Here is a 14,683-nt window from a genome sequence, read left to right as displayed (position 1 = left end):
TTGACAAAGTAAATCTCCGGAATGCCATAACAAAGTACAAACTCTGCTGATGTGCAGCGTGCTCGGAAGGTTATATCTGATTGGTCGATTGTCACTTTTTACAGCAACTTAGGGAGTCTTTTTGTATTATTTAACTATATAACGGTAAGATTCAGCCACCCAATTGGATATCAGCTTCTGAGACGCTGCACATCAGTCCTACAAACTTTCTATCTTACATCTCTATGGATAGACGCCTGAACGTAGTTTTTTGCTCACGTATTGACACACGTGAGCATATGTCGCAGCGATGTCTGTCTTTCTGTGTGTCTGTCTGTGTGTCTGTGTGTTTGTTTGTCTGTCTGTCTATGTGTCTGTCTGTCTGTGTGCTCAATATCTCAAAAACGGCTCATCAGATCAGAATCAAATCTGGTACATAGATTCAGTTTGCAAATGGTAAGAACTGATTAGTTTTTGGTGGGTGTGGCTTCCTTACTTTTTGCTCATTTGCATAATTAATGATTTTAGAAAAAACGGATATACATTGAGAACGATTGCACACAATTTGATGAGATTTGCTACAAATGTTGATCACATCAAGATATATCAGCTGTTTTTCTCGAGGGTCTATAGTAGAATGCACTTTGGGGACAGATATGAGGACTGTCAAATTTTTACAACATTCTTTTGACCCGTACCACTTATGAGGGCTCATTTCAAGCTTGTGTGGAGTAAATAAAGTTTTAGCCGACTTAGTTTTGCAATAATCAGGAATTTAATTTTTCTCAATAGAGATAACACAGGGATGGTGGGCATTTTTGATTTCAAATATGTAGTGGGTAATTTGTTTCTCTAGTACCAAAATTTGCACGATTGATTTTGAAATAGAATGGTTGAAAAATTGCCAAAGTAAAGTTTGAGCAAAAGTTTAAGTCTTTTATTTTCGAGGTGTGAACTACCTTAAAAGGTGAACTTATGACCTTATTGTTATTGTTTGTATGCAAAAACTTTTGCTACTAAAGGTAAAGCCAGCATAGTGCTAAGAGTAGAAAATTGCTATTAAACTTAAAGTGCACAGGTAGGATACTTGAGTCACAAGCAACATTCATTTGAATACTCTGGATATCCAGCAGTGGAGGCAGTGTGCATTGCTGAGATGTATCATATGCTAGTATTGGTGAAGTAGGGAAGGGGAGCTGTTTTGTCACAGGAGAGAAACAAAATGAAGATTGTTGTGTAGATGCACAATTTAAATAATGTGAAGGTTTTAAAATGCTTACATTCAGTAATGCCTGGTTTGGTAGTTTTAGCTTGTAGGTAAAATAATATTTAATATAGCAAACTTGTACATGCAATGTAATGATGTAATATACACTTTGAAAACAATTCAGTTCTTGTCTACCATTTTGTGTCTATTGACTGTGGACAAGCTCAGTTATAGTCATTGAAATTCCCATACAATAGTTTTATGGATGAAGACTGTGGCGACTGAGCTATCAACAATCACAGCATTTACTTGTTTTACCGAAGGAGATCACCTACTCATTGACATTGGAGGCAACAAAGATAGAAAATTGTTGGGAAAAGTTACGCTTTAACATTGTGGTGTTGCTTTTACAATGTACCGTCTCTTAGAATTTAGGTAATTTATAATTACTGTGTTTTTGATTTGATGAAATTGGTAGATCATGTTTTATTTTTATTACGTACCAAACAGAGGACTTTACAAGTCAATAATATAACAGATTTCAACAGCAAATAGATGGAACTTGAACTCAATGTAGTTATATATACAATGATAATCTCATGTTTGCCTTTTGAAAGAGTCAATACAATTTTTGCTAAAAGCTGAAAGAATAGATTGTGTACTACTATTACTCAAAAGTTTGCAAGTTTTCATTAAAAAAATAGCAAATCTAACTGTCAGATTCTTGAATCTCTTGCATTTTTTGGCCGGTATTTTGTCATTTCTATCTGTATACATCTTAAAGATTGGTGACTACTTCAAATGTATTGCCAAGAAAGCCTGGAGAACCAGCACACTGGTTTGAAAAACCACTGTATTGATGTCCGCTGTGGTCCTTTAGATTACCAAATACTGAGTTGATTTTTGCCTGCCAATGGTTTGTGACATCACTGAATGAGTATCCAAGTCTGAAGTCTTAAAGTGTAAATGAGGATTGTGTAAATTATGCAGCTCTGTCTAGGAGTGTCAGGTCGTTGCCCTCACAAGCTGTATCTGACAGAATCAGGACAGAATTGTTTTAGATTCTCCAGAGTCTGATATGAACAGAGATAAGTTCAAGCCTGATAAACTATAATTTTCCCAGTGGTATTACTGTGTTGGTACAGTGCAGTTATCCTAGTTCCAAAATCATATTGATATAATCATTTGACTTGTCAGCTCAACCTATATGCATGTAATGCCCAATCTTGTTGTTGATTGGTGAATTTTAGTCCATACTAGAATTCATTTGTCAACAATGACACCACACAATGTACATGATACATAGTGTTTGCAAAGCTAGTTCTTGTATTTTAACACACTGTTGGGAGAAGAAGAATAAAATGTACCTGTTTTCCAGGACAAAAATAGTGAACCTCTGTATGAAGACATTCCATCAGTTTGTTAATAAATGTAGTGAAATTCATATAGTAAAATGATTATACATCGCAAAGATTTGTTTCATACCTTTTGGAAAAAACTTTTCAAGTTTTTGCCCTATATGCATACTTGTACCCTTGCTAAGAGTTACAGGACCAGTAGCTAGCTGTAATTTTGACGATTTTTTGGCATTAACTGCAGTTTCTTGTTCTATTCCCCAAAGCATGTTGCCCAAAGCATATTGAGATACACAGTATTCAGCTTGTCAACTCAGTGTCTGTACGTGTAAAAAGTATTGTTAATGGTTATATTTGAATTCTAGTCTAGACCAGAATTCACTTCTCAACAATAACAAAGCAGTCTACTCATGTGCAGGCTTAGTTGCCAATCTGAATATGCTTTGGAGAGTTGACATTCAAAATGGAAATGTTAAAAAATCATCAAAGTCACATACACTGGTCCTTTGATGAACCGGTATAATGAAAGTTTTCCCAAGTTTGAGTGAGATTGGCTCAGCATTGCTAATGGCGAGCTCAACTAAGCATCGGGGCGGCTACATTGATTTTAAAATGGTAAATGCTGTAATGGACAGAGTATGTACTATCAACTTTGTCCTCTCAGGAGAAATGTTGATAATTATCATTCAGTGAGCCAACAATACCAATTCCTTGAAATGTTTTACAATGAACAACCAGGAGTTACTTGGAGTGTAATTAATACATTAAGAACATTTCAATTTTGGCAGAATACGAGCCAAAATGGTGCTTTTAGGATGTCGCTTTTCCAAAGAGTTAGAAACGTCACAGGGAATATACGGTAGATTTAACTCGGCATACTTTTTCCCTCTCTCAGCAAAACATGCACAGTCTTTCCCAGATGCTTTTCACTCTTGTGACTTAAGTACATCCACCTGGACAGAAGGCTGATAACACGAGATTAGGACAGTGCAGAAAAGCGCTTTTCTTCAAAATCTACTTAAGAAAGGCTTGGTAATATCAGGGCAAAGTGGATTTGCCTTTATCTCACTCAAGAGATGTTTTCAACCTTCTTATGAATGCCCGGTGCTGACTTGATAAAGATGACCTCATGTTGCGTAAGTTTCTTCAAGAAGTTAGTTTTGGTGAGATGAATAAGTACCTTAGCCTTACAAATTTCGAAGACCTTTTTCTAAATGTATCTTCAAACTTACAAAATTACGTGTGACAGGTCTCTCATTGAATTGACTCTATGTGTTTTCAGAGGCTGGCCAAGTTTAAAATCTAGTTACTCTTCCCTGGCTGACATCTTCTGAGTCTAGAATAGGCAACTTTTTTCTGTATTTTCACATCCTGGTGAAAGTCACTGAACTTTTAATCCAATTTTTTTTCTCAAAAATACTCCTGTTTATAAATCTTGATGATCTTATCCAATATTCCAAGCATTTGGCTGAATGACAGTTTCTCAGACATTTGAAATTGGCTGAATTTCTATTGACTGGTGTAACTTTAGTCTACAGCTACGATGATTGATCGATAACAGATCAGCATGTTGACAAGCTATCTCAGTGGGTATGTATTCATTTTCTTCTGCTCAAGGAAAACTTTTGAATCTCAACAAAAATAGTTGTTCTGGATTGCCTAGCACAGCATGATCAATGTCTACTAGACTTTCTAAACATTGCCATATCAACTTCCTTTCCTTTTCACATCTTTGGAACAGCATCCAAATTTCAGTATGGGATAAAATAGAAAACCTCAAATTCCACATCTGATGGACTCCGCCTTTGGAAACTTTCTGATGCTTCATTCACATGCTGGTTACAGGTTCATTTTCCAGCAATTATGAAAATTGAAATAACGGTAGAGTTAGATGTTGATGTCTCAAGTCAAACCTCCATCTCAAAGTCAGACTCAAACCATGAAGGGTTAGTCTTACATCAGTGCTAGTGACATTCCGTAAATCACATGCTTTCTTTGGGTATTGTCATTTTACTATTGGAAGTACTCTATTCAGGTTTTTCCAGGATTTTGAAAACAAGATATCATTGCAGCCAGTATTATTGAACCACACTATTTACAGGTGTGTATTAAGTTGGAAATAATGGCAGCATTGATCTTTTCCTCATGAAATTGAGAAAGTTTTGATTGTAAAATTGTCAGAAATGGAAAGCAGAGAAAAACCAGTGAATTGGCATCTTCTGTCAATGTGCTGTTGGACTGCTCAGTACTTGACACTATTTATGAAAATAAGCATGCAACAGTGTGAATTTGTCGGCAAATTTATTGTGTGCCATTAGAGAAATGTTCCACTAGCACAAATTAAATTTTCAATTACAATTTCGGCAGTTATCAATAAGAAGCCTGCTAGGGGGCATGTCAACTTATTCGCAGGGGAACTCAGTCAATTCTCATAAACATTGAAAATTTCAACCATTAATTAATTAATTTCTTAATTAATTGACATTTCATATAAGAAAGAACAAACAGTAATCTGTATTAGAATGTAAGCGGTGTTTTAAAGTGTGTAGTCATGCATGAATATGGAACCAGCTAACTTGTAAACAATAGCTGTGTAAATTTTGGCTAGACTCTTTCAACATGAGTGGCTGTATTAAGCGATATCAAAATTGATTTATCAGATGTTCAACAAATAATTCCAAACTGGGAAAGTGATGTTCTTACAATGGATATCATTTAACTGGTTGGATTAAAACAAAGTTATCTCCTTTTCAACTGTTTCCTCTTAATTGTTATAATGAGTATTTTTTTGAAAATTTTCAACTGCTGTTGAAACAAAAGCTTTATTGGTACTTTATCACGTCACAGTTTCTGTTTTGTTGTAATTGTTCACAAATTCAGAGTTTGTATTTTGCATGTTTATTTGTTGCCTGTGACATGCTCCCCCCAGCAATATTCTCAAAGATAACCGATTCTTTTTACCAAATATTGTTCATGTGGTCTGCAAGAGATATGGCTGTCATCATTAAAGGACAATTTTGAGTAATGCCGGGTACATGCGTGAATATATACCTGTCAACGTGAGAGTTTTTAAGCATGTGACAACACACTCTGAAGTGCCTAATTGCAAGAATAGAGAGGCAATATTGAAATAAAACTTTTGATGGCACTTTTTTCTGGTATCAGCACTGTATAAATTCCTCATTAATGTGAAAACTTACCACAATGATGTGAGTGAGCAGTTTGGAATAAGCCTTTCTGAACATATCAACGTCATTTTACCAACTGTAGAGGGCTGCCCAACTGCCCATCTACTGATAGGCAGCCACTTCAAATTCAGTAGGCATAACAGTTGAGTCTTGGCAGAGTGGATTTCAATTTCAGATCTCGGCAAATACCCAATCATACAGGCCATTTTGCTCGTCAGATTCCATTTTACCGATCACTGCACCAAGTTTACAGACTCCCACATAGCTGTCTCCATCGCAACATGGTTTGCTACTTAACCCACAGCTCCTTGCAAAAGAAATAAAATAAAGAAAAAAATTGTGGTTTGGCTTTGAAGAGGAGGGAAATATCCTAATGGGGATATGCTGCGATTTTTTAGACGGGAAATGTATGCCAGGATGAAGGTGCCCTAGCTGTGAGCTGAAATAATATGATGTTTTAAGCGGAGAAAGAGAAATCTCCATCATTTGTGGAAGTGACAGCAGAAATACACTGTTGAATAGGTGAACGTGAAGTAAAAGCAAGACCCAATTATCAGCAAATTGAGAATACCATTGTCATGGTAATTGCATCATGTTTTCTCTCCCTACTGAGATTTTCCATTTGTCAGGCAGCTACGACACTGCACCAGGCTTTATTGACACCTCATACTGCATCTATTAACCTCACAGAACAGTCTGAAAATGTTTAAATGCATTTTCCCTGTCTCTTTCAGACAAGACCTCTCTATTTTGCTACAACAAGCAGCTAAGTCTCGTGTTGGTCTGCTATTCATTCACACCGGTCTACTTTGCCAGACCATGCAGGGTATTTTTACTGTTTCGCATCTTGCAACATTGCTTTATATCTCTAGCTGTTAATTCGTCATTGAGGTGTGTGTGTACATAAGTCAGAAGAGGCTAGTATGTATTTTCTGCATACTTACCTGTACATTGATGACTTTCTAGCAGTTTATGAGTCATTTTGCCTTCATTTTTCTTTCCTTAATTTTCTGCATGTTTATTGTTCTACACTAGAGAGACCTTTTCAACACAAACATTTCCATAGTATGTAAGTTTACAAACAGAGTTACACATCTGTGATATGAAAATCTCACATTTGTGTTCATAGTAGCATATTGATGAACATATACTGATTGAATATTAATAGTCATTGCTTGATTGATTTTTTTGCCTTACATAAACAGGAATATTATTGAAACTGTAGTTTAATAGTTTACAGAAATAAAACTGTTTTGCATGAAAGTGTTCAGAGTGGCTGTCCTTGGTCTATCGTACACATCACTCTGAAAACATACTGTTCATTCGTCACAGATCTAACCGCTTTCACTCGGATTTCATTCTTCAGAACATACATGTAGACTCTAGAAGGCTCTACATCTGAAAGTACAACTTTCTCAAAAAAAAAACCCCAAAAGAGTTTACACAAACATTGGTGTTCAAGTGGGCATTTAATGATATCAACTAAAACAGACGAAATTCCAGTCACAGAAGTATTTGTCACAGTGTGTACTCCTAGAATTCCAGATGTTCAATTGCCCATGGAATTTTATAGCGTGACCTTTGTACTGTTAACTCAGTTTGAATGGTTGATTTGTTGCGTATATCATTCCTATCCTGATGTAAAGGTGTCATAGCCTTGAATGAATTTTCTGTCCTTCAAAGCATTTGGATTGAGAAGCCATAGTAGAAACTTATGAAAATACTTCTATTGTGTTTGTTCAAGAAAAGACAAACATTTTCTTTTTCTGTACCCTAAACTATGTTGTGGTAAAAATGATTTACTGCGTAAATACATTGCATTGTTTATGACAGTTTGTTATGAAGTCTTGATCAAGCAGATTTCAAAATTAAAAAGAAATCATAGCACCTAGTATTTTTTTTAAATTAGTTTTTATTATGTGTATATTTTGAAGCTTCCTGTGCTTTCTTTTCAATTTATGTAACAGCCAAAACATTTTAGTAGTTATCAAGATGCAGCAATAATACAATGCATATTTTACTAATCATGTCCTATACATGTGGACAGTCAGATCCTCATTTGTAACTTTAAAATTTTCAATAAAGTTGCATCAGGCAGCTTTAATATACTGTTCAAAATTTTTTTGACAACACATTTTAATCTGATGTGGTAAACATGAATACTTACTATGCACACATCATTGCACAGGTTGTTTAAGTGAACAAAGTCTTAACAAAAGATACTGGAAAATATTGTTTATCATGTTGTGAGGATATATTTCTCAGCACAGAGAAGCTATGTAAAAGTATTCAAAGCTATTTGAGTTGTGATAAATGAGAAATTATAATAGTTACAGTTATATTTTGTAAAGTGCTTGGTGATATCAAATATATTGATAGGTGGTTATGTTATTGGTCCAAGCAATTTGGCCGCTCCTCTTGCGTGCATCAACTATTCAAAACTATAATAATATTCTTGCATTTTGCACGTATTCATTGGATTTTTTCCGTTTTTTTTTTTGCAACAATAGTCCACTTTCATCCTCTCTTCCCTTAGTAAAGAAAACAATTATTTCATCAAACATTTAGTTGAAAATGTAAGTATGATATATGTCCAATATTTGAAGATCTTGCACACTACAAGTATTTTACAAAGGTTTCATGTAATTTGACATGTCATTGTTCCAATGCCTATCTGAATGGTCATTTATGAAATGTCAAAATTACTCTTCAGATTGTTTTTGATGTGGAACTCAAGTTTTTGATATTTCTTGAGAAATGGGTAGAGAACAGACTTTTAACAGAACTATAAAAAAGATTGACATTGACATCATAAACTGTCACAAACATACTAGGGAAATATTGGCCACAATGAGGGCAGTGGTTGTACAACAGGATTTGTAAAATGTGTTTTTTGTACACTATTGGAAACAACATGAATTGATATCTCTGGAACATGAATTTGTTTATGTGTATGGAAAGCAAATGACCTTGAAGGAATGGTACCACTTTAACAACTGCTGATTTGCCCAGTTGCCTGTTAAATCTTCTCCAATTGGCTGTTACAGCAAATATTGACCAATTATGGTGAGCTACATAAAATGTTCCACCCAGATCAGCATTAATTAGTTAAATGTCATATGTTTGTAGGCGTAACTTACATTTTTTTCCATCTGAGGGCATTTATTTCATCCATTCTCCTTTAGATGAAGCTGCAACGGCGTAGTGCTTCCAAAATTAATATCATTCAAGGATAAATATTTATTTTTTTGTTTGATACGAGTTAAACCAGTTTAAAGGACACAATCTCTATGGACTGTTTCTCCATTTGGTTGTTAAAGTGATCAAGGTTTTTTTTGCATGCGTTATTCATGTGTGTGTCTGTTGTGAATTTACTCCAATGAAATGAAAAATGCTGCATCTCAATCTGCCTTTTAAAAGCTGAAAGCATAAAGCAGGTACTTTAGTCATTGAATGCATTCAGTCTCTCCTAACAGCAATTTTCACACTTTCCTATTTTAATATTTGTGCCGTGGAGCAGAAAGTGCAGTCTGAATTACTGTTCACCTTTTGCAAAACAGAACAAATCAAAAGACATGTTTTTTCACCTTTTGCTCATCTGCAGCGTCAGTTAGTGATTGAAGTAGGTGCCAGGCTGAACAAAATTTCCTTTATTTTCTGATAAAATTGGTCGATGGGAATTGCATTTCTGTGGGTCTTTTGAAAAAGTGCATCATCATTGCTTAGTGAAGAACCTGTTTTTCAAACGTCAGCTTTGATATGACGTGTGATAATGCACTGATAAGATTTGATTGACAGCTTCGGGGCTTTCCGAAGTTGGCGACTCTGAAAGGTTGCCTTTGTTGCTGAGCTGGTGCTTCATGTAGACGCTATTGTAACTTGCGACAATGCCTGTGACACGGTCAAAAAGCTTGTTACTAATGACACATCCATGATTGAGCTGGCTGACGAGGAGTTTTCTCTGCCGAGGCAGAGCTCTATTCCCAGAGCTGGGCAAAAAACCTGACGGCTTATTGTTGTGTAATGGAGATTGACTGTTGGATCAGCCCTGCCAGTCAGATCTAGCCATAGTATTGGTTGCCTGAGCGTCATCCACTGATCAGCCAGACAAAGAAGTCTAGTCTCATTGCATTGCAGCGGGAAGTGCCAAATTTGTGTTTTGCATGCGTGGTGATTATCATGAACAAGTCACTTTTACTGATCATGAAGTGTTTACCATTCCCATCTGCCACTGTAGCTTTTTTTTGTTATTCCTCGATGAAAAGTTCAAGTCAAAGATAGAGTGGAATTGAAGAGATGTTGTTGAAGGGCATTGTCTGGCACATGTGTCTGCTACAACCTACTTGTCTAGCACATCGATGCGATTGTTAGGGTCTGGTTTGAATCAAAAATGTGTATTTTTGACGAGTACTTTGACTAACTCTCTTTAACTTTCCTTAGCAAAACCAATTACTGCTTTTTTCTGTAGTTTGGCTGTCGACAAAGTTTTGCAATGCATTTTATCCATACATAATCTGTGGTTTTCTTTGTTGGAAGATCTCCCTGTACAATGATGTCACTTAATACGGATCCCTCACAGCCTGCCAGGGCTTTGCTTGTCTGTCAGACACATTTGTACATGAAACATGGTGGGAATATCGTAAAAGGTTAAATACTCCATTATTGTAGAGGAGAATTCAACTTCATCAAGCTTACAAGAAACAAAACTCTTATTTCATATGATTACTACACCTACCGTACCTTTTGTTAAAAAAGCTAACTTTAAGAAAACATTTCCTGTCAAACTGGTATGTTTGAATGCTTTATAGTCTTGATAAGAAAAACTCATGACTTATTCACTCTGTCTCAAAATATAATGTACGTTTGAAATGTGAAAAAAATGGTCATAAAAACAAAGTATGTGTGTTGTGAGCATAGAAGTATACATTTTTTTCAGTGCTGGTGTATGTGTGTATATGTTGGTGTATGTAATTCCATAGCTCTGTTTTTCCCCCTTGTCACCTTGTGTTCAATAATAATGCTTGTCATTTTATTCTGAAGTTGGCCTTCACAGAAACATCGCACATGCACAGAAGGTTGTTGTTTTGTTTGTCAGGAGCTGCAACAACTCAACAGCATTGGTAGAATCTCTGATTGCCACAAAAGAAAGATAGAGGGGCAGGGTTGGGTCGGGGAGGAGGATGGGAATAGAGAATCTTTTGATATAAAGTCTTACAAAGAAAACTGAATGGTGAATATGCAGCAGTTTGCCTTTCTCTGGCTGTGTTCGTCTCTGACTGGATGTATTGAAATCAACAATAAAACTCATGCTGAGACAAGCATGGTACTGGCACATACTATTCAATACAACTGTCAATATAAACCTCAATTGAATTATTAATAGCATCTTTGTCAATAGACTGTGGGAGGGTTACAAAACAGTATCATTTTCACAAATGGAATTCTGCACATAATACCCTGTGTTTGGAGAATTCTACAGATTGCACGTTTGAATGTTAGGGGCCTAAAAATAACAAGTTATGTAAAAATAACATGATATCTTACGTACAATGGAAAGGCAGAATGCTGGTTATATCTCCGCTTTTGATTCATATATGTAAAATATTTGAATTATTTGTTGTTGAAATCACAAACAAATTCATCTGTCAATCACATACTCCAAATTGAAAGAGTCCAAATAAATTCATATTTTTTTCATATTTACGTGTTTAATTTCAGTTTAATTTCTTCTATTTCCCCAAATCATTATACATGCAATACTGTAGAAGTGATGGCAAGGAAGCTATTGTGAGACAACCAATCAATGTCAATATAAAACATGGACTTGTTGACTATCTAGTGTATTAATCTGTCAGACACACATGAATACATAAACCTCATTTATGCTACATGTTCTTTATAAGAAAACAAAACACATAAAAAAACGAAATGTTAAAATCTCTCTTGTACATGTTACTACAGTTGTTAGTATGAGAAAAATAATACAGTACAAATGGCAATATAAGCAAAAGAACTCTGAAAGAAAGAAAAAAAAATTGATAGAAGAAATTACTGACCTGCTTACCCAAGTTTGAAAGGAAACTACATGTATGCTTACCCACAGAACAGAATAGTTTTTCCTTCACCTTTCTGGATATTCCTTGAAGTTGGTAAACTCTAATATAGTTGGAGGTAGGACAGCTTTGTGTTTGAAGTCAAACATTCTGCAACATTTGCAGGATTTTTTGTTGCATGACATACTGATATAGGCTACAGTTTTATTTCCTCTTCAAATCATATTATGTCTCATAATTTTCCAAAAATACAAAATAACATGCTTTGTTGACCAGATTAATGTTACCTGTTCAATATTTTTCTTGTTTTTTTTGTTTGTCCCTTGCCATATGATGAATATTTTAACAAAAACTTTCACTTCATCTTACTCTGGTTCAGTGGAGTGTGTAAAGATCAATAATATGGAACCAGTTAAACTTTGCTTAAAGAATGGAACCTGGGTTGTCTATTTCAGTCAAGTCTTGGCCATGAATATTAAAATTTAAAGTATGGAGAATATTCTTAGACAAACATTTAACACTTTCTTAAAATGCATCATTTCTTGGAGCCATTTGAAGTATTATCATTTCACAATGATAGAGCTTTTGCACTATTTCCCCTTCATCTTAAAATTGTGTAAATATGATTTTTCTTCAAACATTGCAGTTATAACATTTCCATCAGCACAAAATGTACAAATACAAGATCCCATGCTGATCCTTAATACTCCCTAAGTATTGGTAAATGGAATTCACTAATCAGGTATGGAAATCGGTTTAAGATTTACGGTGTCTGTTGTTTAAGCAAAGGAGGTATTGTTTCCTTGCCTTTGTCTTGGTGCAAGTGTCTGAAGTCATAGCATTGTCTTAGGTTTATCCGGCATAAAATCCGATGCTCGGATACTTTAGACTTCCCATAATCTGCAGATAATGACTTTTCTCTAATTGGTTTGCCCTTCTAAGAAACAAATCTTTTTTCCATCATTGGTTTCATGCTTCAGAGAATTCCCAACCTGGTTTTTGCAGGTGTGTTTAAAGACAAAACAACACTTTTTTCCACTTGTCAGTTCATGTGTATTGTTGATTTACAACCTGCAGGCTGAATGTCCATTTCTGACAAAAAGTTGTCTTTTACTGTGTTGTTATCTAGGAATGTTATTGCTTGTAATCCTCTTTATCACCCTTTGAACTTTTAAAAAGCGCAAAAGTTGAAACAAAATACCAGTGAAATCAGTTCAACTTGATAGCCTCTTTTCTGTATGACTAAAAGTTTTGAAGTGCTACGGTTAAGGAAATAATGTGCTGATTTCAAAACAAGAGGAAGGCATGCTTATATAGCTATATGGATTGTAACGTTGAACATTTATTTCACAAACACCTCTGCCATGAATCAAATGAAATAATATAAGGTTATTCTCAAAACAATGGAATTTATGTCCAAGACGTCATCCAGTCGAGGTATTTTCCAAGACAGGCAATCTCGAGGACAATCCTGAAGTGTATGATGTAGGAGGACATAAATCCCATACAGTATTTTGTGAATAACCTTATTATTTTACACCTTTTAGTCCAATTTTAGAAGAAAAAGTCAAAATTACAGCATTTTGAGCATGCCCGTTGCACAGTAAGTGAGGCTACCCACAATTCTCCATGATCCGTACACACGGAGATCACTCACTGAACTGAAGCAAATTTCTTCTGTACACGAACAACTCGGTCCATATTTCAAAATTCTGGCAACATAGTTCTGATCATCATAATTTTCTGATTTCTCACTGTGAATAATGAGAAGATCAACCCCTTTTCCGCGGAGGAGATAGCAATTTAAATAATTTTGTCGACATAATATTTTCAAGGAAACTAAGGGAATAAGTTGCATCTCTGTTGGCAAAAGAAAGGGTATTGATTTTTTTGAGTGTTCATGTCAAAGGAAATTTGCATGTCTGACAGGTGGTATGATGAGACCTTCTCAGTTGCTGATAACTTTACCTTAAAGGTGTACAATTTTTAGCACCTTCAAACATCGAATTCTTATTCAATTTACTCCTGAATTTTAAACAGAATCAATGATTTTGGAACATAATTTTAACAGATAATCCTGAAATTGAATTCTAAGTTTCAAATTGTTAAGAAACTGATAAAATTGAAGAAGCCTTTAGCAAACGATGTCAGAGTGCACAAATCAAGGGGAATTGTGGGTAGTCTCACTTACTGTGCGTTGTGCACTGCCTCACAAGATTGCAAACAGACTGTCCACTAAGCACAGAACAAAACTTCAACCTGTTCAATGTTCTGATACACTCATCAAAGCTGTACATGTTTTGTCAGTTGTAACAAAAATACTTATTTGCAAAGTCATTTTTGTCCAAATGAGTGAAATTCAGTCCAAAAAATCACCGCAGATCGATGCATTTGAGTCAATCATTGCATTGGTGATGAGAAATGTTCATGACTAATGAAAGAGAAATTCAGAAATTTATATGGGTTAAAACTTTGTTACTTTGTAGTAGAGTTCACTCCAATTTTGCTTATGGAGTGCCTAGACATACAAATTATGTACACGTGTACGCCTTTGGTGGTGTCAAACCAAAACTATGAAGAGAAAACTTTTTCCTGTTTATTCGTCAATATTAAATTTTGAGAGGCAAATCCATACCAACCAGAACTCCAAATTCAGTAATTGAACATTGAGAGAGAGAGAGAGAGAGAGAGAGAGAGAGAGAGAGAGAGAGAGACTGTGCATAGTCAAAGAGAAGAAAGAGGGCAAGTGAGTAAGTATAGAAAGAGAGTTGTTGAATTTGATTGAAGACAGGTGTGGTATATTACTGAATAAGAGACTTGGTGATATTGATGTGATAGGTGTGAAAGTAAAAATAGGTTAAAACTCTGTGTAATTGCATGTACACTTTATCTGAAATGCAA

The 14,683-nt window shown here is 35.3% G+C and overlaps 1 protein-coding gene across 7 annotated transcripts in view; it reads left to right on the top strand.

Annotated features, from left to right (window-relative positions):
* The window catches only part of LOC139144222 (BTB/POZ domain-containing protein 9-like), a 121,778-nt gene that overhangs the window by 55,245 nt on the left and 51,850 nt on the right, over positions 1 to 14,683 (top strand). Inside the window, exon 2 of one of the 7 annotated variants that reach the window (XM_070714884.1) lies at positions 3,437 to 3,677. The exons of the other annotated variants lie outside the window; for them this stretch is intronic. Within the exon in view, the coding sequence (XP_070570985.1) occupies positions 3,639 to 3,677 (39 nt within the window). The 5' untranslated portion in view covers positions 3,437 to 3,638. The remainder of the gene's footprint in view (positions 1 to 3,436; positions 3,678 to 14,683) is intronic. 7 annotated transcript variants of the gene reach the window in all.

The sequence above is a fragment of the Ptychodera flava genome, chromosome 11, assembly GCF_041260155.1.
Source record: "Ptychodera flava strain L36383 chromosome 11, AS_Pfla_20210202, whole genome shotgun sequence".
Classification (NCBI taxonomy): domain Eukaryota; kingdom Metazoa; phylum Hemichordata; class Enteropneusta; family Ptychoderidae; genus Ptychodera; species Ptychodera flava.
The sequence above is the reverse complement of the archived record's forward strand: the minus strand, read 5'-3'. Positions and strand labels throughout refer to the sequence as shown.